The sequence below is a fragment of the Acartia tonsa genome, chromosome 1 (assembly GCF_053477335.1).
Source record: "Acartia tonsa isolate MP-2025a chromosome 1, ASM5347733v1, whole genome shotgun sequence".
Classification (NCBI taxonomy): Eukaryota; Metazoa; Arthropoda; class Copepoda; order Calanoida; family Acartiidae; genus Acartia; species Acartia tonsa.
The window spans coordinates 23,816,679-23,843,280 of record NC_137260.1 but is presented as its reverse complement, the minus strand read 5'-3'; the positions used below and the strand labels follow the sequence as shown (position 1 = coordinate 23,843,280).

Here is a 26,602-nt window from a genome sequence, read left to right as displayed (position 1 = left end):
AATTAAGTTTTACTTGTTAACAGTATTACTATTATTATAGGCACTTTAGGTTATCACAGAGATTTAATATTCTATTACAAAACTGGATACAACATAGTAAAATTGCCGTAAATTAAAAAAATTTTAGATAAAAACAAAAAGAATTGAACGTAAAAAAACCTGTACACTGGAAGACGCTCTTCAAAATTTTAAAAAATACTTTCATAGTTAACATTACGTCATTAGATCAAAGATATCAAATCCGTGTTTATGAATAGATGTTTCTTCATTATTTTTTTGTTTTCTTATAAATCATATCCTATAGATATTATTTTGATTCTTCCTTTACAATTCATTTCTTAATTCCGCCGCCTTTTCCTGGACATATTTGTACAGATCCTTGAACTTTCTGCCTCCTGAGTAGGTCTCGACCTCGCGACCTCTTCTGAACAGTTTCAGGGTCGGATATCCACGGATGTTAAATCTGCGACACAGGGATTAAAGTATAAGTGAATGGATTTAAACTAGTATGTCAATGTATCGAAATAGTGTAAGAATTTTACACAAATAAGAGGGAGGCGTATGTGCCGTTGCCCTTTCTAAAAACTAAAACAATAGAAAAAATAAATAAATATTTGCGCCGTGTTTTTGATTTAATGTAGATTAGATCATTCTCAGTTCCACTTGGTATTACATTTAATCAACGTTAAATATTTATAGGCTAAGGTTCTTTATAGTTGCGGCACTTACACCCTATCCCATTACTATACTGTGAAACATAACAGTTTTCATATTCATTTTACACTTTTTCACTCAATAAAACCCCAAGATGCATTGTATTTGTCAAATACAAAAAATCCTTGAAAGCTACAAATCAAAAGTTCCAGGATTCCATCTTATTATAAAAGCCACACAAGCATACACACTTTCAAGGTGAATTTTAACCCATTACAAATGACTTTATCCCTGACCTATTGGCAATATCTGGTTCTTGAGTACAATCCACAGTGGCTAGCACGTGGGCCACCTTCGCTTCTGTTAATTCCTGGGCTGCCCTAAAACATTATAATTAAATTATATCATTGCAATTGAGGAAACAAAACATTTGAGAAGAAAATAGCTAAAAATAAATTCTCCAATGTAAAATTGACAATGACATTTACCCTCCAGGATATTACACTATATCAGTATATGTATAACATTGTATCATTTTTGTCTGGGGCTTAAGTTTTTAATAACAACTGAAATGATAGGGCTCTCCTTTTTAGGGCAGAAAGGAAGCAATTTGCTAGCAGACGATACTTTAACATTTATTAGTGAAACGAATGATTATTTATAAATCCAGTAAATCTACTTACTTGGCATAATCCGGTTTCATAGCTTTGCAGTGTCCACACCAAGGAGCATAAAACATTATCAGAACTGTGTCTTTATACCTTCATAACATTAATTATAAAAACCATATAAATTAATAATTTCTTTCTATAGGAACTATACTATATACGTGGATATTATGTCAGGGGAAAAATTGTTGGGAATTTAGGTTACTAACAAAGACATTACTTAGTGGTCAGTTCGTTCATCCCAGGAGGGGAATGGATGGGGTAAAGGGTTGGATCGTTAATTTAGCCAGCTAAAAGATTCACTTTATTCAAATACGTGATAATCTGGTGTAAGATCCAAGTAATAAAAAATCAATTGATGAAGGTGAAACTTATATTCTCAGGAGACAAAATGGCAAGTCGCTAGTTTCATGTAAGAATGGAAAAAAATTAAGACTTACTTTAAGAATGTATCAAATTCATCAGTTTTGAGATGTTTAACATACAGGTTTCCAGGTATTGTCTTCCAGAACTCCTCAGCGGTTTCTGCTGGTGGGGGCGGAGCTGGAGGCGCTGGCTCTTGGTCAGGATCCTGAATACAAATATATATATCATCCTGCGACGACAGAAAGCTAACATTTCTTAGTATTCCGCTTATTTGTAAACTTTGTCCATGTGAAAAAGTTTGCACTATTTTGATCAACAGATCTGTCAGTAATTGTAAAAATGTCACTTCAACAAAATTTTAGGGAGTAATTTATGTAAGTTTTGATCTCTAAATCAGCAAATAAAAAAAGGTTCACTTATATGTGTCGTATCGGACATTCTGATATGCCCTGTTTATTGAGCAATTTTGCTAAGAAGGGCGATGCATACAAAATAAAATGAAGTCAAAAAAGTATTCAGACTTTTTTCATTTAACAAAAAATTTTAAGATATTTATACCTAGAGGTATATTAAAATCATACCTGAAGAAACTTAATAAAATCTTTAGAAGTTCTGCCACCATCGTATTCCTTCTTATTCTTGTAATAATTGAAATAAACAAATGTTGGAAAACCTAAAATAAGACAAACTAATTGAAAAAAGGACAGGTGCTAAAATGGATTTATTATTACTTAGATCTTATACCAGATTATCATGTCCTCTAATAAAGTGAAACTTGTAGCTTACTAAAATAACGACCTCAGCTCCTCCTTTACCACATCTTCTCCCATCCTACTGGATGAACGAACTGACCAATAAGCGATGTCCTAAATTGACGAAAATTTTCCCCTGTCATAAAATCCACGTATATTCTATTTTATTAACACAAATTACGTTCATTGAATATACTAACTACCCAAAATCCTTAAAATTTCTAATATAAACCCCGAACAAACATATTATGCAAATCTGAATTTTCAAAATAGCAACTTTATTATTCATTTAGGATGATTTTACAATAAATATGAAATGTAGATGCCTCTTTTGGTTACAAAATTCCACTGTTATTTTTTAATTAATCAGCACCAATAAAGCACAAGATCTCAAAAACAGCATTTGGGGGTAATACTGGTGAACAAACATATTATGCAAATCCAAAACAAAGCAACAAAAAAAGGTTTTTTGGAACTTTTCTCCTCTTTTAAAGATTGATTATGATAAAATAATATTTTTTAAAGGGATTTATGCATTATTTATTATGAAATATAGTAAAAGGTAGAAATTAATGATTTTTCTAAATAAGAAATGTTTGAAAAAAATAAATTCGATCCCTATCACTTTAGAGGACAGCTGCTGACCCCCAGTCTTATGGATGAACCTAAATACATGTTAAAAATAAAAATTACCCTGAAAAATACACAAAAATATTTTTTTATGTGTTGAAAAAATCTATTTTAAAATCTTGATTTTGAGGATGATGACCTTTCAGATGCTCCTGTTGGTGGTGATGGTGAACCAAATGTTATCTAAGTACATGCCCATTACAACACTTTGTCTATTAACCTATGAACCATTTTTTTTAGTCATAGCAGCCTCCAATGGAGCCTTCCGACAAGAAATATAACCATCTTCTAAAAACTACAGTATTCACCTTATGAATTGAAGTAAATAAAATTGCAATTCTTTTCTTTTTTAATAATGCTGGGCTGGAGGATGCTATAACTACAAAAATTGGATCATAGTTTAATATATAAGTTGTGATCATGGACATGCACTTTGATAACATTTGGCTCACCATCACCACCAATAGGGGCATCTTAAAGGTCATCATCCTCAAAATCAAGATTTTAAAATAGATTTTTTCAACACACCAAAAAACATTTTTGTATAATTTTCAGGGTAATTTTTATCTTTAACATGTACTTAGGTTCATCCATAAGACTGGGGGTCAGCAGCTGTCCTCTAAAGTGATAGGGATCGAATTTATTTTTTTTCAAACATTTCTTATTTAGAAAAATCATTAATTTCTACCTTATACTATATTTCATAATAAATGCATAAATCCCTTAAAAAATTATTATTTTATCATAATCAATCTTTAAAAGAGAAGAAAAGTGCCAAAAAACCTTTTTTTTGTTGCTTTGTTTTGGATTTGCATAATATGTTTGTTCACCAGTATTTCCCCCAAATGCTGTTTTTGAGATCTTGTGCTTTATTGGTGCTGATTAATTAAACAATAACAGTGGAATTTTGTAACCAAAAGAGGCATCTAAATTTCATATTCATTGTAAAATCATCCTAAATAAATAATAAAGCTGCTATTTTGAAAATTCAGATTTGCATAATATGTTTGTTCGGGGTTTAACTTATCTATGTCTATTGTCTAATCATGTATTGGCGAATTTTTTTAATGAAGATCATAAATTATTATTTGTCCCTTTCTAAATTTCTCTGATAGCTGGAAATCAACAAATTAGAATTATAGTCCAAATCACACTCATGAAATATTTAATTTGACTAAAAAATAGGGATGGGAATCCGTCGAATTTTTGGGCCGGATTCGGATTCCGGATTCTAAAGGAATCCGTCAAAAAAAGTGACGGATTCTTGCGGATTCCGGATTCTTATTTTAGGCGGATTCCGGATTCGGATTCCGGATTCTAGCAGTATTTTAAAAGGCCATCCGTCACAGAGGGATAGCTTTTTTCGTTAATTTATCACTATGTTACTTGGTTGAAGCCTTGATTTGTTTTAAGTTATGACTTCCAGCATAACTAAAACATTTACATCACATTAGTAATTATTAAAATTTGTTATGTAGAAATTTTTTTTTTGATCTTTGCCTTCAAACAGAGGGAGTTGTAAGAAAAAAGACGGTAATTTTAGCCTACCAATTTAGAATCCGGAATCCGCTATAAAAAACGGATTCCGGATTCGGATTCCAAAATTGGCCGAAAATTGAGCGGATTCCGGATTCGGATTCCGGATCCGGATTCCCATCACTACTAAAAAATTACCCTTAACATCATTTAATGAGCAAATAGTTCTTTCTACGGTACAATCCACAGCAGCTAACTCTACTTTTACATTTTCCTAAGAAAACAAATTATTAAAATAATACCAAAAGCATTTTATTTTAACAAAAAAAATTGCAAAGAAAGTAATGGTTATGGCTTAATAATACTCTACCTTAAAAAATTCAGCCGCCTTTTCAAACTCTGGCTTGGCCCGTTTACAATGGCCACACCAAGGGGCATAGAACATGACCAACACATGTTTCTTCTTCTTCAGGAAGGGTTTGTAACCTGCTTCATCCAAGTGGACAACCTAAAAAATACTAATTTTTAACGTCCAATTTTACTCTCTTTTTAGATTCAGAGTTGGCTGTGAATTAAGAGAAAAAAGTAACACGTCTGGTAGTTTTCTGAAATGGTGAAAATAAATTCTTCTGCAGCTATGTCATTCTGGTATGATAATGAGTGATTAGAACTATATCTTTGCTCATAAATATAGAAAATACAAGTGGTGGGTTGTCTGTAATAGGTTTTTGAGTTCCCTCACTATGTAGAATGATTGTAAAGGGACATATGTAGATGGTAGATTCTTTTTTAATGCCAAATAAAACTTACCTCTGAAGGGGAGTCGCTCCAAGCCGGCTCTGGAGGAGGGGGTGGGGGAGGCTCCGATGGATTCGCCATAAATTTTAAGATTTCCTTTTCTTCTCTTGCATGTCCTGCGTCAAATGCAACTTCTCCATCCCTTTATTAATATTATTAGTATACTAATTAGAGAAAAAAATCAAAATTAAATAAAAAATTTGGGGGTTAAATCATGTGTATTTCCTACAAGATCAATAAAGAGCCAAAAAAACGCGTATAATATAAAGCTGTTATTGGCCAGAAGAAATTATCTAACACTTAAAAAGGTAGGTATTAGGTATTATTTTTGTAAGGTGAAACATATTTACCTAAATTCAAGTTCCGTTAAGATCTCGCTAACCACTTAGTTCCCGGGATGGGTTTAGCCTATATAATATTTGTTTTGATCTGGACCGTACCTTTCTAAAATAGGGCCCCCTGATGCTAGGGGCGTAATAGCGCAGCTATTGTTTTCAAACTTACTTGAAATATTTGATGGTTGGGTATCCTTTTACTTCAAATCTAGCTCCAATCTTCGTCTCCTTTGTACAATCCACAGCCGCCAGTTTTCCATTAATTCCTTGTTCCGCCATTTTTGCGGCTGCCGCCACAAATTGTGGCTTCGCCCGCTTACAATGACCACACCAAGGCGCATAAAACATGACCAAAACGCTTGGATTCTCACTCAAAAAGCTGTCGAAGGTATCCTAGATAATATTTTATCTTTACAATGATTTTTCTTCCAATTGTAGGTTTGTGATTAACAATAATATTTCATTGTTCTAGATGTAATTCTAATTGATTTTTTTCTAACCGATACTAAATATCATATATGTAGGTAACAGCAGTTTTTTTTTATCTCTTTAGTATAACACGGACTCGAGGGTTTGCTTTTAACAATGGAATTAATCGACCATACCTCCGTTAAATGATTAACTAAACTTGGTTCATCAGCCCAGGCTACTTCTGTCGATTTTTCTGGTGGCGGTGCCTCTGCGCTAGGCTTTGCCAGGAACTTCTTGATATCGTCCTTGTTATTGCCTCCCTGGTATGGGAATAGCAGCTTACCCTTAATCGTATTATTGCATTATATTTTTTATCAAGCAGTACTTTAAAAGTCTTAAGCCCTTTGAAAAAATTGTTGAGAGTAACGTATTGAAATGAAAAAAATCATGTTATTTTAAATTTTCAATAATGGAGTAAAAAAAAATTCTTATCAAATTCTAAAGATAATTTAATTAGGTAGGTAGGTATATAAAATTAAAGGAATATTTTAATAAAAGTACCTAATCCAAATTAAACGTACTATTGATTGAGATCATAAAAAGGTTCCAGGACAAACGCAGGTGTCCCAAACGTCAGAGTGGACAAACGCAGGAGTGTTAAAAGGGGGGAGGCGGATGTGCCACTTTTTGAAACCAAAACTAAAAGACAACAAAGGAACTCGACTCGACTGTGAAGAAACGGCGGCGCAACCGCCGAAAACCGCCGAATTTTTTTTTGCAATTTCTCGGCGGTTTTCGGCGGTTGCACCGCCGTTTCTTCACTGTTCCATATTGTAACCCTATAAAGCAACTGCCATGCAAAATCTCAGACCTGTAACTCTTTTTTTTAGTTGAGTTCCTTTGACTTTTCGTTTTGGTTTCAAAAAGTGGCACATCCGCCTCCCCCATTTAAATTTAATTAAGTATTTCTATACAGATTAGGTTAAGTTAAGATATGAATGTACAAATAAGCCCCCAACAGGGGTTAGGCATTTTAAAAACCTATAAGATGGTCTAAAATAGGTTAGGTTAGGTTAAGTTTTCACTCCTGCGTTTGTCCACTCCGACGTTTGGGACTCCTGCGTTTGTCATAGGACCCATAAAAAGATATAACGTTTAGGTGTAGGTAAATAATAGCTAATAAAAATAGAATGCAAGTAATGCCTTATCAAAGTAAAGTAGTGTTGGGAATCCAGTGATGTTATATTTCCTGCTAACCGGAGCATTATCCGGTTGATTAACATCCATAGCAGCTAATATAACCTTCCCTTTCTCTTCACTTGCTACTGTCTGAAATATAAAAAAAGTAGAAAAGGGAAAAAAAAATTAGGGGAATCTAAATCATAAATTAAACTAATGGAACAATACAAAGGGTAAAATATTAATCATCAAAATTTGCTAGGTACCTATCATTTTTATGTTATCAATATTGCCTTCAAAATAATGAAAAATAATGGAATTCTTTCTATCAATCACACCGTTCAAACAAACTGTTCCTTTAAAGCTAACGACTTTTATCATGCATGCCCGCCCATTCCATGAAAATAACCATTTTACTCTTTAAAAAAATTCTGAGCTACCTGAAAATCTGGCTTTAGACGTTTGCAATGACCGCACCAGGGTGCATAGAACATGGCTAAGATTGGCTTTGTTTCTTGTTTCAACATCTTAGTCAGATGGTTGGGACTCGTCACATGGACAACGTCCTTTGATGCGGGGTCCTCATCCCATGGAAGGTCTCCTAAAAGATTGATTATGTTTTAAAACTAGTCTCAAATTTTTTGAGGGTATTATTTTGTAGGGGTGATTTCTATAGGAGGTAGGGTATTGAAGGTACCCTCCCAAAAAAAGTTCCCAGAACCTATGAGATGCTTAATTGTAAAAGATCAAGTGGTTAGCGAGATCTTTCAGTATATGTGACATAATGTTAGCTTTATTTGAGGATTTCTAACAAGGACTGAATGATTTATAGGGCTCTTTGCAGCTTACCCACCCGATAAGACTATCTGATTTCATCAAAACACAAAGACAAAGAAACACAAACTATAAAATTAAATGGTCAATTGAAAAACGAGCAAACCCTTACAATCAAAATTCCAAAAAATGTAACGTTTGCTTAACAGAGAGCTTCGAAATAATAAAAGCTTTCAAATCTAACATACAGTAACAAACTTTAAATACCAATAATAAAATTTTCAGCAAGTGCCCACATAGAGACAAATACCTATCTTCTTTCAAAGTGCATGACGTGAACCATATCCAAAGCAGTAATTTTTTTATATAATAAATATTACCAAAATCGTAACTGCATATGAAAAAATTTGACCTAATTTCTCTTTAAAAATACCCTTTAAAACCCTCCCCCTTTTTCATATCAAGAAGAAGCTAATCCCCCCAAGCCCATGTAGGATATGAGTTGTAAAAAACCCTGCAGGGGGTACAATTTTTTACACATACTTCTTTACTTTTGCTTATTATTTAGTCTATTAAAAGGATTCAAAATGCAAAGACATATATTTTTTAACTCTTATTTTATACATCTTAATTGGAACTGATGATCTATTTAATAGTGAAACAATTGTCTTCCATCAATAAAATGTTAAAAAAATCACCTCTATGTTTATATATATAAATTAATATTTATGACAAATAGACAAAAATTTTCTTGACAAACAGACAAGGATATCAAACACCTAGTAAGTAACCTTTTTTCTTTAATATTATATTATTCTACCATTACTTGTATGTTATGTTATATATGCTTATTCCATTATGGCTTTTGTTAAATTCCAATCCTGATTTGTGCAATTAAGAATGCTAAACTTGCAACAATTTGCTACCTGCAGGATCCTTTAGAAATCTTGTCATTGATTTAACAGTTTCCATTCTATCATAGTCTTTGTGGAAGTCTCCGTCCTTGTAGTGTTTCAATGAATAGGTTGACGGTTCTACCTTAATAAAATAAAACTCTATAAGAAATTATAACACACAAAAGACAATTAATGCCTTTGACTGACCCATTCTAGAATTCCTAGAGTTATAAACAGGGATCTAAAGGATAAGACAACGATGCTGAAAAGTTACCATTTCTATAGAATTAAAGGGGGGGGGGCCCGGGGGGGGGGGGTTAATGCAACCATCTCGTAATCAATGTATGAATGGCACTTAGAATTCGAATTTCGATCTGAAATTTTGCATGAGTAATCCTTGGTAGGTCTATTTTCCCTAAATCGAACAAAAATTTGGAAAGTAGCGGCTAACGGCTGTTCAGCCATTTTTTGTGTGGCTATTTTGAAGGCAAATCCATCACGAAACCTATCTTCACATAATACTCTTTTCCGCTCCAAAACGTTTTCAAACGGTACTAGCCTGTAGTTGCTGGTACTAGAAATCTAAAAAATGTTTTCTGTAGGTATTATTTCACATGATTTAAAGCAAAAATATGTTTCAAAAAGTTGATTCCTACGTAATTTATGACAGATTTGCCCTAAAAATAGCCAAAAACCGGCTAAACGGCTGAGCGGTTAACCGTTACTTTTTCAACTATTTGTTCGATTTAGGGAAAATAGATCTACCAAGGATTACTCATGCAAAATTTCAGATCATAATTCGAATTCTAAGTGCCATTTATACATTGATTACGAGATTGTTGCATTAAAACCCCCCCACTTATTACATAAAAAGATTGATCACTTCTTTTTTAATCCAACCAATTAAAATTCTTAAAAATACTCATAGTTTTAGAGTATAGTCTTTTTGATAAAAACTATAAATGAACTAAAAAGGAGAGGTGAAACTGATCAAAAATAATAATTGAAAAAAACGAACCTTCATCTTTTTACAAATTTTCTTTCCTTCTTTTAAGCTGCAATCAACTACTGCAACAGTGGCAAGACCTTTAACATCAGCAGATACTTCGTCTAGAACACTGAAATTACAACAATTGGTTTGTGCAACTAACATGTAAAGTTGCGCATTTCATTTTCTAAGATCAGAGAGAAGCAAACAAAATAAAATAGCTAGTAGTGGTACCCTTAGATACGATAATGAAGATAAAATACAAATTTTAAATAAACCCATCATTTGACAAACAAAAACGTTGGAGGCAAAATGTATAATTTTGTTTCTCTTTCTTTTTCCTTTTACAATTTTTTTTACATCTATTATTTTAAAGTAGAAAGTAGAATGATGTCTGTCCGTCTGTCTGTCTGTCCGTCCGTCCGCCGTCTGAAGCTTAAGATCTCAGTAACCACTGAATCGATTGGATTCTACTCTTCAGGGTATATACCTACTGGTCCTGTGGTGGTTTTAGGATAATTTCTTGGGGGGGTGGGACACCTCCAACCCCCCCCAAAACAAAAAAATTACCCCACCCCCCCATTTTTTTTAGGAGATTTCCTTGGTCTTTTTTTTTTAAAGAACAAATTCACAGTAAGTACCTCTTAATAGAATCGGCAACATCCGACTTTTTGGTATAACAGATCATCACATTGTTTTTTGTTCTCAACAGCTTTTTCAGATCCTAAACAGATTTTATTTTAATCAATGATGATATAAAACAAAATTTTTTTTCAGCATTACTTTTTCAGATAACATCTCAGCATAAAGTAAATACTGAATGGGTAAAAATAAAAGTAGAGAAATAGCATTGAAGGAGCTGCAAGATTTGCAACATTAATGATTGATGATCGAGAAATTTCATTTGATTGACTTTCACTACACCCTAACTACATTCTACATATAAAGAACATACAAAATGAATTATATGGCAAGTTTGCTACTAAAATCTTACTTTGTTGTCAGCTACTGTTTCCACCAGAGACTTAGCACCTTTTTTGGCAGCAGTTGTGCTGCCAATGCCGATGGCAGCAATCACCGCCGCCAGCAGCGCTAATCTCGTCGCCAACCACCATCGCATGATTTGTTACCTATCCACTATCTCTGCAATTATAGCACATAGTATGTAGGTACAAGAGTATTATTATTCATAACACAAATTTAGGTTTTACAAAATAGTTTTTATGTAAGAGTTAGTAAATTTGGATTTATTTTTGATAGTTATTCTTGTGGAGCCTTTAAAAAACATGTAGATTAGAATTCAATAAATAGAATTGTTTTAACTTATAAATGCAAAAATAACAATCATCATTTTTGTAACAAAATACTTTTAAACTCATACAAAAAAAAATTATTCATCAGATTCACTTTGTTTAGTTCTTTTAGCCTCACTTTGGTCTAAGTCATCATCAATGTCTTCATTATTCGCGGATTTCCTCTTATTTTCTGACTGATCAGCTGATATGTCTAAATCAGCTGATTCATCACCTTCTCCTTCCTCCTCCATTTGATCCTCTTCTTCTCCTGTTGTCAGATAAAAATTGATAACAAATAAGTATGAAATAGTGAACCACCGTGAACAAGATTTTTTGCGGAGGGTATTGTCCTAACTACTCCCATCAAATCTGTAATTGTCTTTAGTATCTTTTCCAGTATGGCTTAAAAACTGATTAATATCAGCTAGATAAAACCAATTCTCAACCATATAATACTGAAAAAATAGGTATGCATAGCATGATATCACAGACATTTCTACAAATTTAACATAAAAATGATAAAGTCAATACCAGTTTTGTTAGCCTGGGACTTTGGCCCCTATGGGATTATAATTTTTCATTCTAATATACGCGGAAAGCTGTCTATAATACAATGCGACAAATAACTATTACTGAAATTAAGTTTTATATTAAAATCAAAACTTCGATCTTTTAATATCAATTTCTGTCTGCCTGTGTTATCATCAGCTGCTGTTAATTCCTTCTCAGTCATGGATGCACGCCTGTCTGAAGCAGTAGTGGAGTCTTTGCCAAGCTCAGCATTCAACTTTGAGATCTCGTCTTTGGCCTCTCTGAAAATTAAATTAGTATGAAAAGCTATGATTGTGTAAAATATCCAACTAATGTATGTAATATATAAAAAATGAGATCTTTTATTCAATCCTGTAAGATACAAAGTTACACAAATTATGTTGTGCAGTTAACTTTTGACATGAAAAAAAATTAAGAGTTGATACCTAGGCTATATTCAAATATTCAAAATCTAGGAATTGAAAGTTTATTTAATTGAACGCCTTAATTCTATGTCCAGATAAATATAACAACAACAAAAAGAAATAGGTAAATAGTTTAATTTCTGAACTATGTGAAAGGGCGAGAACAATAAACATGTTAAACTTCCTTCAACAATTTTAAGCTAACGAATTGTTTATCTTTTTTTGTCCTATCTCTGTAGTATATATTATTCTTACTTGAGTTGTTGTTGTAGAACAACAACAGTGCTTTGTAATCCCTCCACATCTTCGTCTAATTCTGCTATAAAATCTTCCATCTATTAAAAATAGTAGATAAGTACCCAGTTAAAACTATTTTTTTTTATTATTGGATTGGCCCCAAGACAGGGTAAACATTAAAACAACAAACATAAAATTTTTTTATAGTATATTTTTCCTTCTTATTACAATTCATCTCTTACCCCCCCCCCCCCCCCCCCCCCCATTTTTTAACTAAATTGTTTAAAAACTGTAATTATAACTTTTTAGTATATTAGCAGTTACACCACTTAGAGGCCTCTTTGATGAGTACTTTGAGGAAGGGGCTGGAGGGAGGGTGGTTATGTCGAGTATCCACTTTCAATCAATCTTATGAGAAAGGAGAGGAGTTTCCAGAAGTGATTTCTTTTGGGAAGGTGTAAGTACCATCCCCGAAAATAGTAATAAAACTTCCCTGTACCTATAAGAAGCTTTACTGTAGAGAAGAACCATAACGGTTTAGCTGCTACCGAGATCTTAAGGTACAGACAGAGAACATCATGTGACTATTATATATGGAAGAAAGGTCAAACAAAGAGCATCACTTTAGAAGTAATTATTTTTAAATTACCCCTACGTCTAACTATTAAGTTGTTTTCCATCGGGAAAAAATACATTTTCCACAAGTTTTGGTTTAAATTTTGTGTTAAGGAACGTGATCAGAGAAATAAACGCACCTCTACTTCATTCTGTTTAAAGGTTTCCGTAAGATTTTTCTGCAGAGCCAATTCAGATTCCAGTTTAGAGAGCTTGCCACTGGCGATCATCCGTCCCAGGTCCTCATTCTCCTGGTGAAGCTGCCGGCATCGGGCCATAAGTCTCTTTCCAGAGGCAGAGTCGGGGGTAAACTTCCAGGCCACCAGCTCTTGGTCTTTTTCTTCAACCTGAGGTGAATTCTTTAAGAAACTTTTGCCTCACTAAAATCTTTTTGCCCCACTAAAATTTTAGTGAGGCAAAATTGTCCCCTCTAAATTTTTAGTGAGCCTCACTGATTTTATGGGGGCAAACTGATTTTAGTGAGGCAAATCTTTTAAAGAATTCACCTCTGGGTAATAAAGAAGAACAATCATGTTAAATGACAGCGAAGTTTTTGGTGCTTTCAAATAAAGTACCCTGTTGAGCACCACTGAAGACCCATTAACTTAATTTGAATCAAAATTGAAAATAAGCTGTTTATTACACTAGTCCCCAACGTTTTTTTATTCGTTGACTAAACAACTATGGGGACTTTTAAAGAATTTGCATTGGTTGATTCATTTAGTTGAGTGTCTAAACGTTTGAACCAACAACAGTATTATACAGAAGAGGGAAATTGTGCATCATTATTGGGGATGTACATCAATTTATCAACCATTGTCTTATTCCTTTAGATCCCTTACAAAAATTACCTCTTTCTTTAGTTTATCACACTGTTTTGTAAGTTTATCAATAACAAGATTCACTGCTGGATCCAACAATGTACTCCTATAAAAAAATATTATCGAGTAAATTCCGAATGAAGGATAAATCAAACATTACTAAATACAAAAGTAGAGAAGAATAGAAATACAAACTTCTCTTATCAAATACGACAGACAAACAGACAGAATAATAGAAGATGGTAAATTCATTGATCATAGGATCTTTACAAAAAAATTCAAAATAAATGAATAATTAGCATTTTACACTTAGGATGAACTGCCTAATAGCTTGTAAAAGTCAATTGTCATATGCTACACAAGACACAAAAAATCATTGCAACTGCACTACTTGAATATAAAAAAACCCGGAAAAAAATCCTCTAATCTTATTTTTTCTAAGGGTGATTTCTCTTGGGAGGGTGAAGATATCCTCCCCCAAAATAGTTATAAACCTTTCCTGGGCCTATAAGAAGGTTCACCGTAAAGGTGAACCATGTAGGTTTAGCGGTTAATGAGATCATTTGCCGCTGACAAAAAACAGACAGAATAATAGAAGATGGTAAATTCATTGATCATGGATCTTTACAAAAAAATTCAAAAAAAAAATGAATAGTTAGTATTTTACACTTAGGATGAACTGACTAATAGCTTGTAAAAGTCAATTGTCATATGCTACACAAGACACAAAAAATCATCTGCAACTGCACTAATTTATATAAAAAAAAGCCGAAAAAATCATCTAAAATTTAGGACACACCCTATTATAATCAAGGATCTTTTAAGGGATAAATTCTGTCAAATTTCTTGTTAATTACAAATATCCCACCAATATGTATAAAACCAATTTTTTTCTATGGGTGATTTCTCTTGGGAGGGTGAAGATATCCTCCCCCAAAATCAGAGTTGTGGATCCGGATCCGCATGTTTTTTAGTCCAAGGATCCGGATCCTGGGGTATAAATTTATGGAAAAATCTACCTAAATTTACATAAAATAGTCACTTACAAAGACATTCTCGTGATGAGAGCCAATCTTTAAGGTTTAGGTTCAGACTTAAAAATTAAAAGTATTTTTGACTTCGAGATTAATGAATAAATATTTTTTGAAAAATTTGATAATTTTAATTTATTGTCAAGGATCCGGAGTCGGATCCGCACTGACTAGATTTTGAGGATCCGGATCCGCATACAATCAATGCGGATCCGCAACTCTGCCCAAAATAGTTATAAACCTTAATGTTAATAACTATGTTAGCGGTTAATGAGATCATTTGCCGCAGGCAAAAAACGCGTACTACTTTGTGTAATAGGATTATGGTCTATAATTACGGGAATGTTGACAAGAAGTTGCAGCTATCTATCATAAAAAGCCGAGAAAATCACATTTTTCAAATAGCGTTACGGACTTACGTAGTAAATTATAGAGTAACTTCGCTAATAAAAGTATATTATATATTAGGGTGGGTCGATTTTGGAATTTCACATTAGTAGACATTGGCAAGGGTTACTGGGCCAATATAAAACCCTGTAAAACTTGAAAAAACAAAAACAACGGGCGCACGGGGGGTATAAAATGTGCCCACCCCCTTATAAAACCAAAAATTGAAATTCCTTCAAACACAGGCCTGTTGCATATCAAAATGACCGCATTGATTGAAATGCTGATTACAGATCTGAAAACCGTTTTGAAAAATATTAATTCAGCCTGAAATGATTATCAAATAACCTACCAAAATAAACAATTTTGACTAAATCAGCTGTTTTTAGGTACTTAATGAGATCTTATTCAAACTAGGAGCACTATTATTTAAAAAACAGCGCGTGCGTTGTTTTTGGATTAAAATCCCCTTTCAAGTTTCACATTGTTTTATATTGGCCCAGTAACCTCTGCCAATGTCTACTAATGTGAAAATCCAAAAAAGATTGTAAATCGACCCGCCCTAATATATATGTATTTATATTCATTTAGAGGAAACTGTTTTAACTCGATTTTATCTTTCCAAAAGAACTATAATCCAAACAAGGATGACAACATCCATAAGTAGCGAAGCACAAAAAATCGTCGATTGGAATACGTAGATTTAAAAGGTTTTTACTAAAATCAAGAATAGATTTATTGGATAAAATAAACATGAAACCTTGTTTTATTTTGCATGATGACGATGGTCAAAGTAAATTATAATGGGAAAAATTATTTTGATACAGATATCCCATAAAAGTTTGAAAATTGCATCAAAATATACAAAGATATGGGGAAATATGTAAAACATATAAAAATAGCCAAAAACCTGATAAAAGGCAGTCTGGCCGTCATAGTTGTTTTATTAAAACGACAAAAAATTTAATTTTTAAATCCTTAACTTAAAAAATTTGGAAAATCGGACCATATACACTGAAGAATAAGATATGGAAAAAAGTGTTAAATATATAAAAATAGCCTAAAACCTGCTAAAAAGGCAGTCTGGCCGTCATGGTTATTTTGTTTAAAAGACGGGAAATTTAATTTTGATATATAAAACTGAAAAATTTTGAAAATCGGACTATAAACACTGAAGATATGGAGAAAAATGTTAAATATATAAATAACAGCCTAAAACCTGCTAAAAAGGCAGTCTGGCCGTCATGGTTGTTTCTTTAAAAGACGGAAAATTTAATTTTGATATCTATAACTGAAAAAATTTTGAAAATCGGACCATAAACACTGAAGATATGGAGAAAAATGTGAAAAATATAAAAATAGCCTAAAACCTGCTGAAAAGGCAGTCTGGCCTTCATGGTTGTTCCTTTAAACGACGGGAAATTTAATTTTGATATCTGTAACTGAAAAAATTTTGAAAATCGGACCATAAACACTGAAGATATGGAGAAAAATGTGAAAAATATAAAAATAGCCTAAAACCTGCTAAAAATCGGTCCGAACGCCAATGATGTTTTATAGTCAATTGTGCTCCTTAATGATGGGAATGTTGTCAAAAAATTTCAGCATTCTATCTTTTATAGGAGCTGAGTAAATCCCATTTCCCCCATAGCGTTACGGACTGACGGACTGACTGACGGACTGACTGACGGACTGACGGACGGACAAAGTGAATTATAGAGTAGCTTCGCTACTAAAAAGCTTAAAAACTACATACATTAACTTTATTCAATTAAATTCAACTTTTCATTACTAACTTATTATAGGTTTTGTCATACACATTACATTTTTTTACACAAATCAATTAACAAAAAAAAACCTTTATCATAAAATATGCGACAAATAATAGCTGTCTCATAATGCAAACAAAATGAAAAAACTTGTTCTTACCTACCAAGATCTGTAAAATGTTTTAACCAATGAGATGTCTTGAAAGTACCTTTAGTATTCTCCTATTGGCTGATTTAGATAATATGTCTCTTGAATTTCTCTTTAAACAAACAAATTCTGTTCATAACTCAATACAAAAAATCCAATTTCACATATTTTATTTACACACGTATTCTAATATTTACTAACTAACAATAATTTAAATCTTAATTACAAAATATATACCTAGTGTATACTAACTTACAACATAAAATGATGATTAATTAGTTTTACTAAAGTTTACTGAAACTTATTCTCTACTCCATCTAATTATATACTAAAGCCTAATCGTAACTTTATAAACAGCCAACTTTATAAAACCAAATCTATCATCCTATTTCAAACACATGTAGCATAAAATTACATAATTTTACTTTATCAAAGCAATAATATGATTTTGAAAGAATCAAACACCTACATAAGTTGCCTTCAATTGTTTATATTTATGTATCACAAATGTTTTAACATGGGCTTGTGTAACAATCCATGCTAATGGGATAACATAAATTGTGCAATAATTCATATAATTCATCACATGTTCTATTATAAATCTAAATGTTTGATTTCTAGACCAAAACTTTGCAAATCCCAGAGGGAAGACCATGTTACAAACCATGAGTAGAATGACCATGCCATAAGAATTTTGATTTAGGTGATCTGAGGATGTTTGTTTAAAAATATCTGTCTGACTAGGTATTTGGGCTGCTGGAAGCTGTTCCTCTGAATTCTCTAATGGTTGGTGGTTATTTTCTATTGAAGATTCTTCAACATGTTGCCATTCTACCAATGCAGATATAGTAGGCATAACTCTTAACTCTCTCAGTTTACGTTTACGCCTATCTCTTAGGAACACTATGAATCTAGTAAAGATTTCACAAAGTAACACTACACAAATCAATAAAGGATACCCCTGAACTCCAGATTTAAGAGAATCTAGATAGTTTTTGTCAAAATCCAATTTAAGGTTGAACTTTTCTTCCACCACAACCTTAATAAACCTTGCTGGACAAACATAATCGTATATATAAATACCAATCAACAGAATCACATTAGGAATCATAATAAAGGCAACACTAAATCTTCTGATAGTTGATGTGTTGAGTGTAAGGAATGTACCAGGGCAGGCTAAGAGAAATATTTTCCAGATGACTATCAAAGTTTGGGCATTGTAGTATGGGGAGTGAGTAAATATGGGATTCCACAATGTACATGCTACACCAAAATTGTTTGTAAATCCATCCACTACCAAATCTTTGTAAAATAAGAAGAAAAAGTGAATAACAAGGCCTCTGAGTAAAGGTAGAATAAGAGTGTAGATCAACAGCTTGGTTGTAAAAATTAAAATGTTCTCTTTTATTTGTGGAAATGAATTGAAATACATAACAAGCAGAACTAGAATAAATGCTGTAATCAATGTTAGCAAAGTGTGTAACACAAAACTGATCAAGGTATATTGATTTTCCAGGATAAAATATACTAGCACAGAATATGCAATGATACAAATATAAATGTTAAATTTCATTTTGAACACACAATATCTGAAATTGTCTATTGTTATTGTTTGATTAAAGGGGGGGGGGTGGGTGGGTGGGGGGGGGGGGGGTAATGCAACCATCTTGTAATCAATGTATAAATGGCACTTAAAATTCGAAATTCGATCTGAAATTTTGCATGAGTAACCTTGCTAGGTCTATTTTCCTCAAATTGAACAAACAGTTGGAAAAGTAATGGCTAACGGCTGGCGGCTTAGCTGTTAAGCCATTTTAAAGCTTTTTTCGAGGCAAATCCATCAGGAAACCTATCTCCTCATAATACTCTTTTCCACTCCAAAACGTTTTCAAACGGTTCTAGCCGGTAGTTGCTGGAACTAGAAATCTACAAAATGTTTTTTGAATTTTTTCACATGATTTAAAGCAAAACTATGTTTTTAATAGTTGATTCCTACGTAATTCATGACATATTTGCCCTAAAAATAGCCAAAAAATTACGAGATGGTTGCATTACCCCCCCCCCCCCCTTTTGTGCGCACAAGAAAGAAACCATGGAAGCACTAAAATTAAACAAATATTTTTATTGAAATATTGATTGGAGGATTGAATCTCCTTGACAACATATTTTTAAAGGTTATCTTTATAATAGATTTCTAATGTAATAATATTACCTAATAACTTTAAAAGAGAGTACTGGGAAAATTTATCACAAAATTGTCAATGGATATATTATTAGTTGGATTTTACACCAAATTTTAATGTTATCTAATAAAGTGAAATTCGAAACGGGCTGAAATAACGATACCCCCCATTCACCCTCTCCCCTCCTACTAGATGAACAATCTGACTAATAAATGAATTCCATGTTACCAACCCAAATTTACGACAATTTTTCCCCTGTCATAATATCCACGTATATTCTACATCCATTGAATTGTCACACGCCGCAGAGAATTAATGACATAAAGGGAGATTAGCTATTTTTAATAGCGAAGCTACTCTATAATTCACTTTGTCCGTCCGTCTGTCCGTAACGCTATGGGCGAAACGTGATTTTCTCGGCTTCTATACAAGATAACAGCTGAAATTTTTAGTGAAGATTCCTATGACATATGCCCATCTTATCTATACATTGTTTTGTTTATCTGTCTATTATTTGGGGTGCTAAATCGAATCCTAGATTTTTAGGTTTTCGTGATTTTAAAGGTTTCCTGTTTTACCTAATTTATCATGTTAAATGTTTATTGTATAACACTGCTCTGTAGTAAATTGTTTCCTATTATCCATTCTTTTGGATGTTGTCATCCTTGTTTTAATGTTAAACAAGCTTGCATGGCAAAGCATTGAATAATCTTTATTTTTATACCCCTCAGATCATTAATATCATGAAACATAGTAGGTAAATGATTACACAAATTCATATTTACAAAATTGATATACGTGTTGGTTTATTATTTCACTAAGTGTGTGTTATATACAGAAGACAATATTTGACTGAAACAGAATTTCAAATCTAACCATTTCTCTCAGATTCCTCGTAACTTATACATAGACAAGATTAGATTTAATTATAGCATGATATAAGGGGGGGGGGGGGGGGAGTATGCAACCATCTCGTAATCAGTGAGCAAATGGCACTTAGAATTCGAATTTCCATCTGAAATTTTGCATGAGTAATCCTTGGTAGGTCTATTTTCCCTAAATCGAACTAAAAGTTAGAAAAGACCCGGCTGACGGCTGGCGGCTCAGCCGTTTTGCCATTTTTTGGATATCTATATTCTATATTGCAAATTAGTCACGAAAACTATCTCCACACAATACTCTTTTCCACTCCAAAACGCTATCAAACGGTTCTAGACGGTAGCTGTTGGTACTAGAAGTTTTGAAAATGGTTATTGCTATCATTTAACATGAATTAAAGCAAAATTTTAAAAAGTTTATTCCTACGTAATTGATGATGGATTTACCCTGAAAAAGGCACAAAACGACTAAACAGCTGAGCCGACAGCCGTTACTTTTCCATCTTTTTGTTCGATTTAGGGAAAATAGACCTACCAAGGATTACTCATGCAAAATATCAGATCGAAATTCGAATTCTAAGGGCCGAAATGGTTGCATTAACCCCCCCCCCCTTTTCCTAATAATCTGATTTTTAGAATACTGATTCCTATTACGACAAGGTACACTATTATAAAGCGAAGCATCTCTTTAATTAAGTAATAAAAATGTAAGTAATTGTTTTTACGCAATTTTGCAACAAATTTAATTACAACTTTGTTTAGACTTGTACCTTTATATTCTGCTAATTCCGTTATGACATTCTAGTTCTACAAGTGTAAATGTTCGATTGTCAGAGCTTGACTTTTATTGACGTTGTCATCCTTTATTTACCCATTGTATATTATTGAATATTTTACCGAATACCTTCCCTTATGAAATTATTTTCTAAACATCTATTTGAAATTATTTTGAAATTATTTTTTTTTACAATTACGTATTTATATAAAAAGTCAAGTTATGGAAATAATAAATACTAAATATAAAGGGAGGGGGTGGACACTTTTTGAAACCAAAACTTAAAGTCAAAGGAACTCAACCAAATAAAGATTTACAGCTCTGAGATTTGGCATGTTTTAAATGTTGTGTCAAGTGAAAATATAAGGGAAAATTTTTATGAAAAGTTTATCTCAGATGATTGAAAATCGTCTAATTTGGCGAGAAAAGGCAAAACAAAATTTGGCGGGAAACGACGGTTCTGCCGCGTTTCTTCACAGTTCCTTATTGTACCTCTTTAAAGCAACTGCCATAAATATCTTTAATTGGAACAAAGCATTAAATTTTTATGTTATTTACTTTCTAAGTTAAATAGCGTTATCCTCTTAGAAATATTTTTTAATTTCTAAATTTTGGTACCCCCCCCTATTATTATTATTGTGTAGATTAATTTAACTATAAGCATTAATTTTTGTCATCAAAACTGTGAATTTGACAGCCTCATTGAATTTCATGGATGTGAAAATGACAGTAAAATTGTGTTTATGACAATAGTAAAGGTGTAATTTTGACGGTGGAATAAAAAATATTGCCAAAAAATACAGTTAAAAACGTAATTTACAAAAACACACCCACTTTTTGTCAAAAACACAGTGGCTGTATTTTTGCTAGTGGTAAAAGTGACAGCACTCCGAATTTTTAAAGTGCGACAAACACTAAAAGCGACACATGGGCAGCGGTATTAGACCACTGGAAAATAAAGGTGGGATCTAGCGTTAGGGAAAGGTCGATAGCTTACAGTGTCTGAAATTATGCAACAGGTAGCATTCAAAAAGGAAAAACAGGGTTGTTGATTAAAATTAAATTGTCTTCTTATTTCTAATAAGTAAATTTCTTTTAGCTAGTTTTATACCTAAGCAAGGCAGAAGTGGGTGACTGTGCCGCTTTAATTTCCGCCAGTTGTGTGTTCATTTCCTGGATTTCTTGTTCCTTGGCGGTCAGTCGCATTATCAACAGCTGTTCACGCTTTGTACTTTCTGCTCGGTTGCGTTCTTCTCTTGTCTTAACAAAAATTCAATTAAGATCAGGACACTTAGGTGACCTATCCTAAAATATAAAGAAGTTATTTTTTCGTGTCTGTAGATAAAGATCTCTGAAAATGCCGTTACGAATTGGTTGAAATGTATAGGAAGTAGAAAGATGTCTGTCACCAAAAAATAAATTAACGCCACCCCCCCCCCCCCCCCCAACTAAAATGGGGCCGGGGGAACCCCCAACACACCTTAGAACGAATCACCACGAAAATATACCTCCTCCCCCCAATATTTTTTAATATGCAAGGTTTTTGTTCTGGCTAATAGAATGGAAAAAAAACAATGTTGATTGATTGATTGATTAGCCATAGTTTCCATGACTACTTAGGCCCAAACCCTAAGAAACTATGGCTAATTAATCAATCAATAAAACAATGTTTAAAACGTAATATGAGTGAACCACTAGTAGAAATTTTAAGTTATTAAATATTTGCCCTTTTCTTAATACCATATTAAACTTTTTTAAAAATAAATTTTCGGGATTAACATTTAAAATGGTTGCACCTTCCTAGAATCTAAGTGCAAAATGAGGCTATAACATGATCAAAAAAGCAATTTTTCTAAAAACAAAACCCAGCTAGACTAGCTTTTACAGAGATCTTTAGCACATACATATAGAAAGTATACCTATTTATTTTAGTTCTTTAGAATAAATCTTTATTCTAGATAAAAAATCTTTTCTTGGTATATCTTTGTTATTTAGTTCAAGATTTGACGAAATAGAAGAACTTACTTTGTTTAGAGTTTGTATTTTGTCTTCCAGATAATTGATGTATTCATCTTGTTCTTTCCAACTCTTTATAATAAATAAGATACATATATATTTTAGATAGATGACATTTAAATAACATTGACAGGGGTGTATATTCTCCACAAAATTAATTTTTTCCCTGCTAAAAAAATTCTTTTTTTTTCTTCACTACCTAGTTTTTTACCCAAGGTGAAAAATTTAAAAAAAATTAAATATTCCTCCTCTTTCCTAAATACATTTAGTTAATAATAGTTTTCTTATTTTATTTGATTAAATTATGGCTCAATTTACTCTTTATTTTTTCCACCCCTCCCCCCCACATTAAAAAAAATTGTTCTCCCCCCCCCCCTCCCATGATAAACATTGATTGAAGTGTATAGAAATGATATAAAACAATAGGATCCAAAGAAATGTTTTTGAATTAAGCCTTTAGTTATATAGTCCTTTTCGAATACATAATTCAAATTTAATAACACTTTTCAGGCCTTATATTTTACTTGTGATTTTCTGATTCTATTCCATCATCAACAACAATAATTTAGTTACAGATCCTGTAATTTAAGCGTGGGGAAATTCAAATAATCACATATTAGTATTGATTTTTTTTCTTTAATATATGGTTTTCTAACCATTATCAAAAATTTAGAAAAGGATGTAATCTTTCTGCTGATTTAATTTTTAATTAACCTGCTGTAATTGTTCAAGTGTAGCGTCATCTGAAAGCTGAACTCTGGTCGGGACTGTTGTAGGTTTCTAAAAATATAAATATTCAAATAAGTTAAATGTGTTTTTTATGTCTGAGAAAGGATAACCTCATTTAAGGAAGATTTATTTTGGTCCTGAGAAAAAGCGTAATTTATTTTAATTACTTAGCTCCTATACGAGATAGAATCCCCAAATTAACCACTGACTAATAACGGTCTTCTTTGTAACTCAAGTCGTAAGTCATCTGTGTTTGACCTCTTACTTCTTATACGATAAACATAATATATAAAGAAAAAATTTAGATGTTATTTATTACTCTGATATGAATCTGTTATGTTCTTGCAGGAAAACGAAGTTTAATATTCATAAAAATTGTTTATGGTAAATTTACGAAAATATTGCTATAATTACCTCGGGTGGAGAAACTGTTTCTGCAGCCGTCATTTTTTATTAGCTTGATATGAAAACAAGAGGCTAAAAAGAATATCTATCTATTTTATGAGAATATAAGGGAAGGAATAAATGGAGAAAGTAGTAATTTAATTTTCGGTAGAGAAACAAATACGACAAAAAAAATATTAAACAGTGTGAGAACTTTTATGAAAGCAATTTTACCCAACTTATAGTTATCAGAATTTAATTATTAATGGCTTCTTCGTTTTATAAGACAATTAATAGAACAACAAAAAAATATTTAAGTTTTTATTTAAAAAGTACAGTAAAATCTAAAATTCAAAACTTAGGTGTCAACATCTTAAAATGGTTTTAGCGCATTTTTCTTATACTCAAATCTTCTACCTTTTGCAAAAACTCAACTTTGAAGCGTTTTGCAGCCATTCTTGCAAAACGTAGAAGATTTGAGCATAAAAAAAAATTCGCTAAAACTATTTTTAGATGTTGACACCTAAGTTGGAATTTTTGATTTTACTGTTCTTTTTCAATAAAAACTTAAATACTTTTTTATCTTTCTATTAATTGTCTTAAAAAAGAAAACAAGCCATTAATCTTTAAATTCTGATATCTATAAGTGGGGTAAAATTGCTTTCAAAAAAGTTCTCATAAAAAAATACACTGTATTTAGAATTGCATTAAAACTAGGCATGATCTTTAAGACTTGTCTTTACATATTCTAACCTTACTTTAAATTTTTAGTTTTTCCTTTGGCTCTTACTATACCTATTAAGTAATTTTTTTCTTGTGGTGTTCTAAACTTTTTATAAATATAATTAACAACTCTTGTTCTCAGTGTAGTAACAAATTAAACAATATAAATATTGTGTTAAAATAACTTTATTTTTTGACACTATGTAAATTTCTAAGTAATAATAAAATAAGAAAACATAATATAATCAACATACTAATAATACATAAAAAATAAAAATGCTTTCCATAAATCATATTTTTTAAATCACAAAAGCAAAGTCTGTTTTGAAATAAAAAATTTATATTTTAATAAATTAGGTTGATAAAAAATGTTGGAATGATTTTTGTTAAATCACAAAATATCTTTTCTAATTATAAAAATAAGACAAACAAATAAAAACTAAAAACAAAACTTATGGACCTAAAAAAGTTTCTAAAATCTCTAATAAAGAAATGTATTTCCAAAACCTAAAGAATAGAATAACTACATTTTAATAATTTGCGACGTGATTGTCATTCTAGTACTTAAAGGGAAAAAAAAATAGTTTTAAAAATAAATATTACATTATCTAAACCTATAATACTTATGTATATTATATTATACATATTAATTAAAGTGCATATAAATATACCTACTATAAATACTCCTCTCTATACTAACACCCACACATTTAGAGTTTATGATCCCTATTGAAAAAGACTTCCATTGAAAGATTAATCAGAATTGAATTTAAATATAAAAGAGCATGTTATGTCAAAGAATAACAATTTTAAAGAAACATTTTTGTTTTTAATAACATAAGTTAATAATCTAATTGTGTTTATAGAAAACTTTAGGTATTCATTTTTAAATTGGACCATTCCTCTACTCCCTTAACTTAATCTATTCGCATCTTTCTTTAACAGTAATCATGACAAGGTTGGTTTGATGGATAAGAAATGTAGCGGACATAAACACTGCAGTTGGCTGCCCCTCCTTAAAGTACTCCTAAAATATTTAAAAACAGGTCATATAAAAGAAGATAAAAACAAAATGGTCTGAAAAATATTTAATTTGCAGTGGATGAAAGCATTTATTTTAAAAACAACGTACCCTTGAACCCTAAGTGCGTAGGTATCAACTTATTCTTTCCAAAAAGATTTAAAAATCAATATTTTATCGAAATGTGACAACTATCTTAAATTAATTTTACATCTAAATAGCATTTAATTAAATAGAAAACAAACTAGGTAAATCATTAACATTCCATTTTATTTTTTATAATTGACATTGACAAATCTTAAATTTTTGAAGTTCAGTTCAAAATGGTAGGTATAGGATTGTTTTGTTTTTGGACAATCCCACAGTGGTCTATTTTGGCCTTTTGGTGGACATTTCACCTACCTCTACTCAAAGTCAATTTTCTCAGCTTGTAGTTGATAGAATCGTTCAAAATAAAAAGCCTGTGCCTTATTATTACCCAATGCAACTCGTATATTCATATAGAGAAGAAAAACAAAAGCCAACTGGTCTAGAAAATACTTTGAAACTTAGCTAAAATTTCATATTTTCATAATATTTTCTTAATTGGTAAAGTGCCTAAATTCGATGTTTTATAGCAATAAAACATTGAAAAACCTTTAAGCATTAATAAATATTACTGTAGAAATGATTATATAAAGGTAAATGCCCAATCACCAACCTTGTGC

The 26,602-nt window shown here is 31.9% G+C and overlaps 2 protein-coding genes across 2 annotated transcripts in view; both read right to left on the bottom strand.

Annotated features, from left to right (window-relative positions):
- Positions 1 to 293: 293 nt before the first annotated feature.
- LOC145326900 (uncharacterized) lies at positions 294 to 24,232 on the bottom strand. Its single transcript, XM_080170347.1, has 25 exons — positions 24,182 to 24,232; positions 23,753 to 23,818; positions 23,048 to 23,110; positions 22,134 to 22,282; positions 13,882 to 13,957; positions 13,171 to 13,377; positions 12,434 to 12,513; positions 11,916 to 12,034; positions 11,323 to 11,490; positions 10,922 to 11,052; positions 10,569 to 10,651; positions 9,958 to 10,057; positions 8,970 to 9,081; positions 7,710 to 7,870; positions 7,294 to 7,419; positions 6,285 to 6,434; positions 5,849 to 6,072; positions 5,357 to 5,486; positions 4,917 to 5,054; positions 4,745 to 4,820; positions 2,270 to 2,361; positions 1,763 to 1,893; positions 1,338 to 1,415; positions 951 to 1,034; positions 294 to 463 (listed from the first exon to the last, which is right to left on the bottom strand). The coding sequence occupies exons 1-25, from the start codon at positions 24,212 to 24,214 to the stop codon at positions 325 to 327; spliced, it is 2,916 nt and encodes a 971-aa protein (XP_080026473.1). The 5' UTR covers positions 24,215 to 24,232; the 3' UTR covers positions 294 to 324.
- Positions 24,232 to 26,602, bottom strand: part of Ccm3 (programmed cell death protein 10 Ccm3) — a 242,381-nt gene continuing 240,010 nt past the window's right edge. Inside the window, exon 8 of the mRNA XM_080155504.1 lies at positions 24,232 to 25,901. Coding sequence (XP_080011630.1) covers positions 25,797 to 25,901 — 105 coding nt within the window. The 3' untranslated portion in view covers positions 24,232 to 25,796. The remainder of the gene's footprint in view (positions 25,902 to 26,602) is intronic.

Excerpts from the sequence above, each read along its gene's own strand:
- LOC145326900 (XM_080170347.1), bottom strand. The coding sequence starts at position 24,214 with ATGACGGCTGCAGAAACAGTTTCTCCACCCGAG. Across the intron at positions 10,652-10,921 it reads AAACAGTAGCTGACAACAAA|GATCTGAAAAAGCTGTTGAG; the intron begins GTAAGATTTTAG and ends AAATCTGTTTAG. Across the intron at positions 2,362-4,744 it reads CTCATTAAATGATGTTAAGG|GTTTTCCAACATTTGTTTAT; the intron begins GTAATTTTTTAG and ends GTCTTATTTTAG.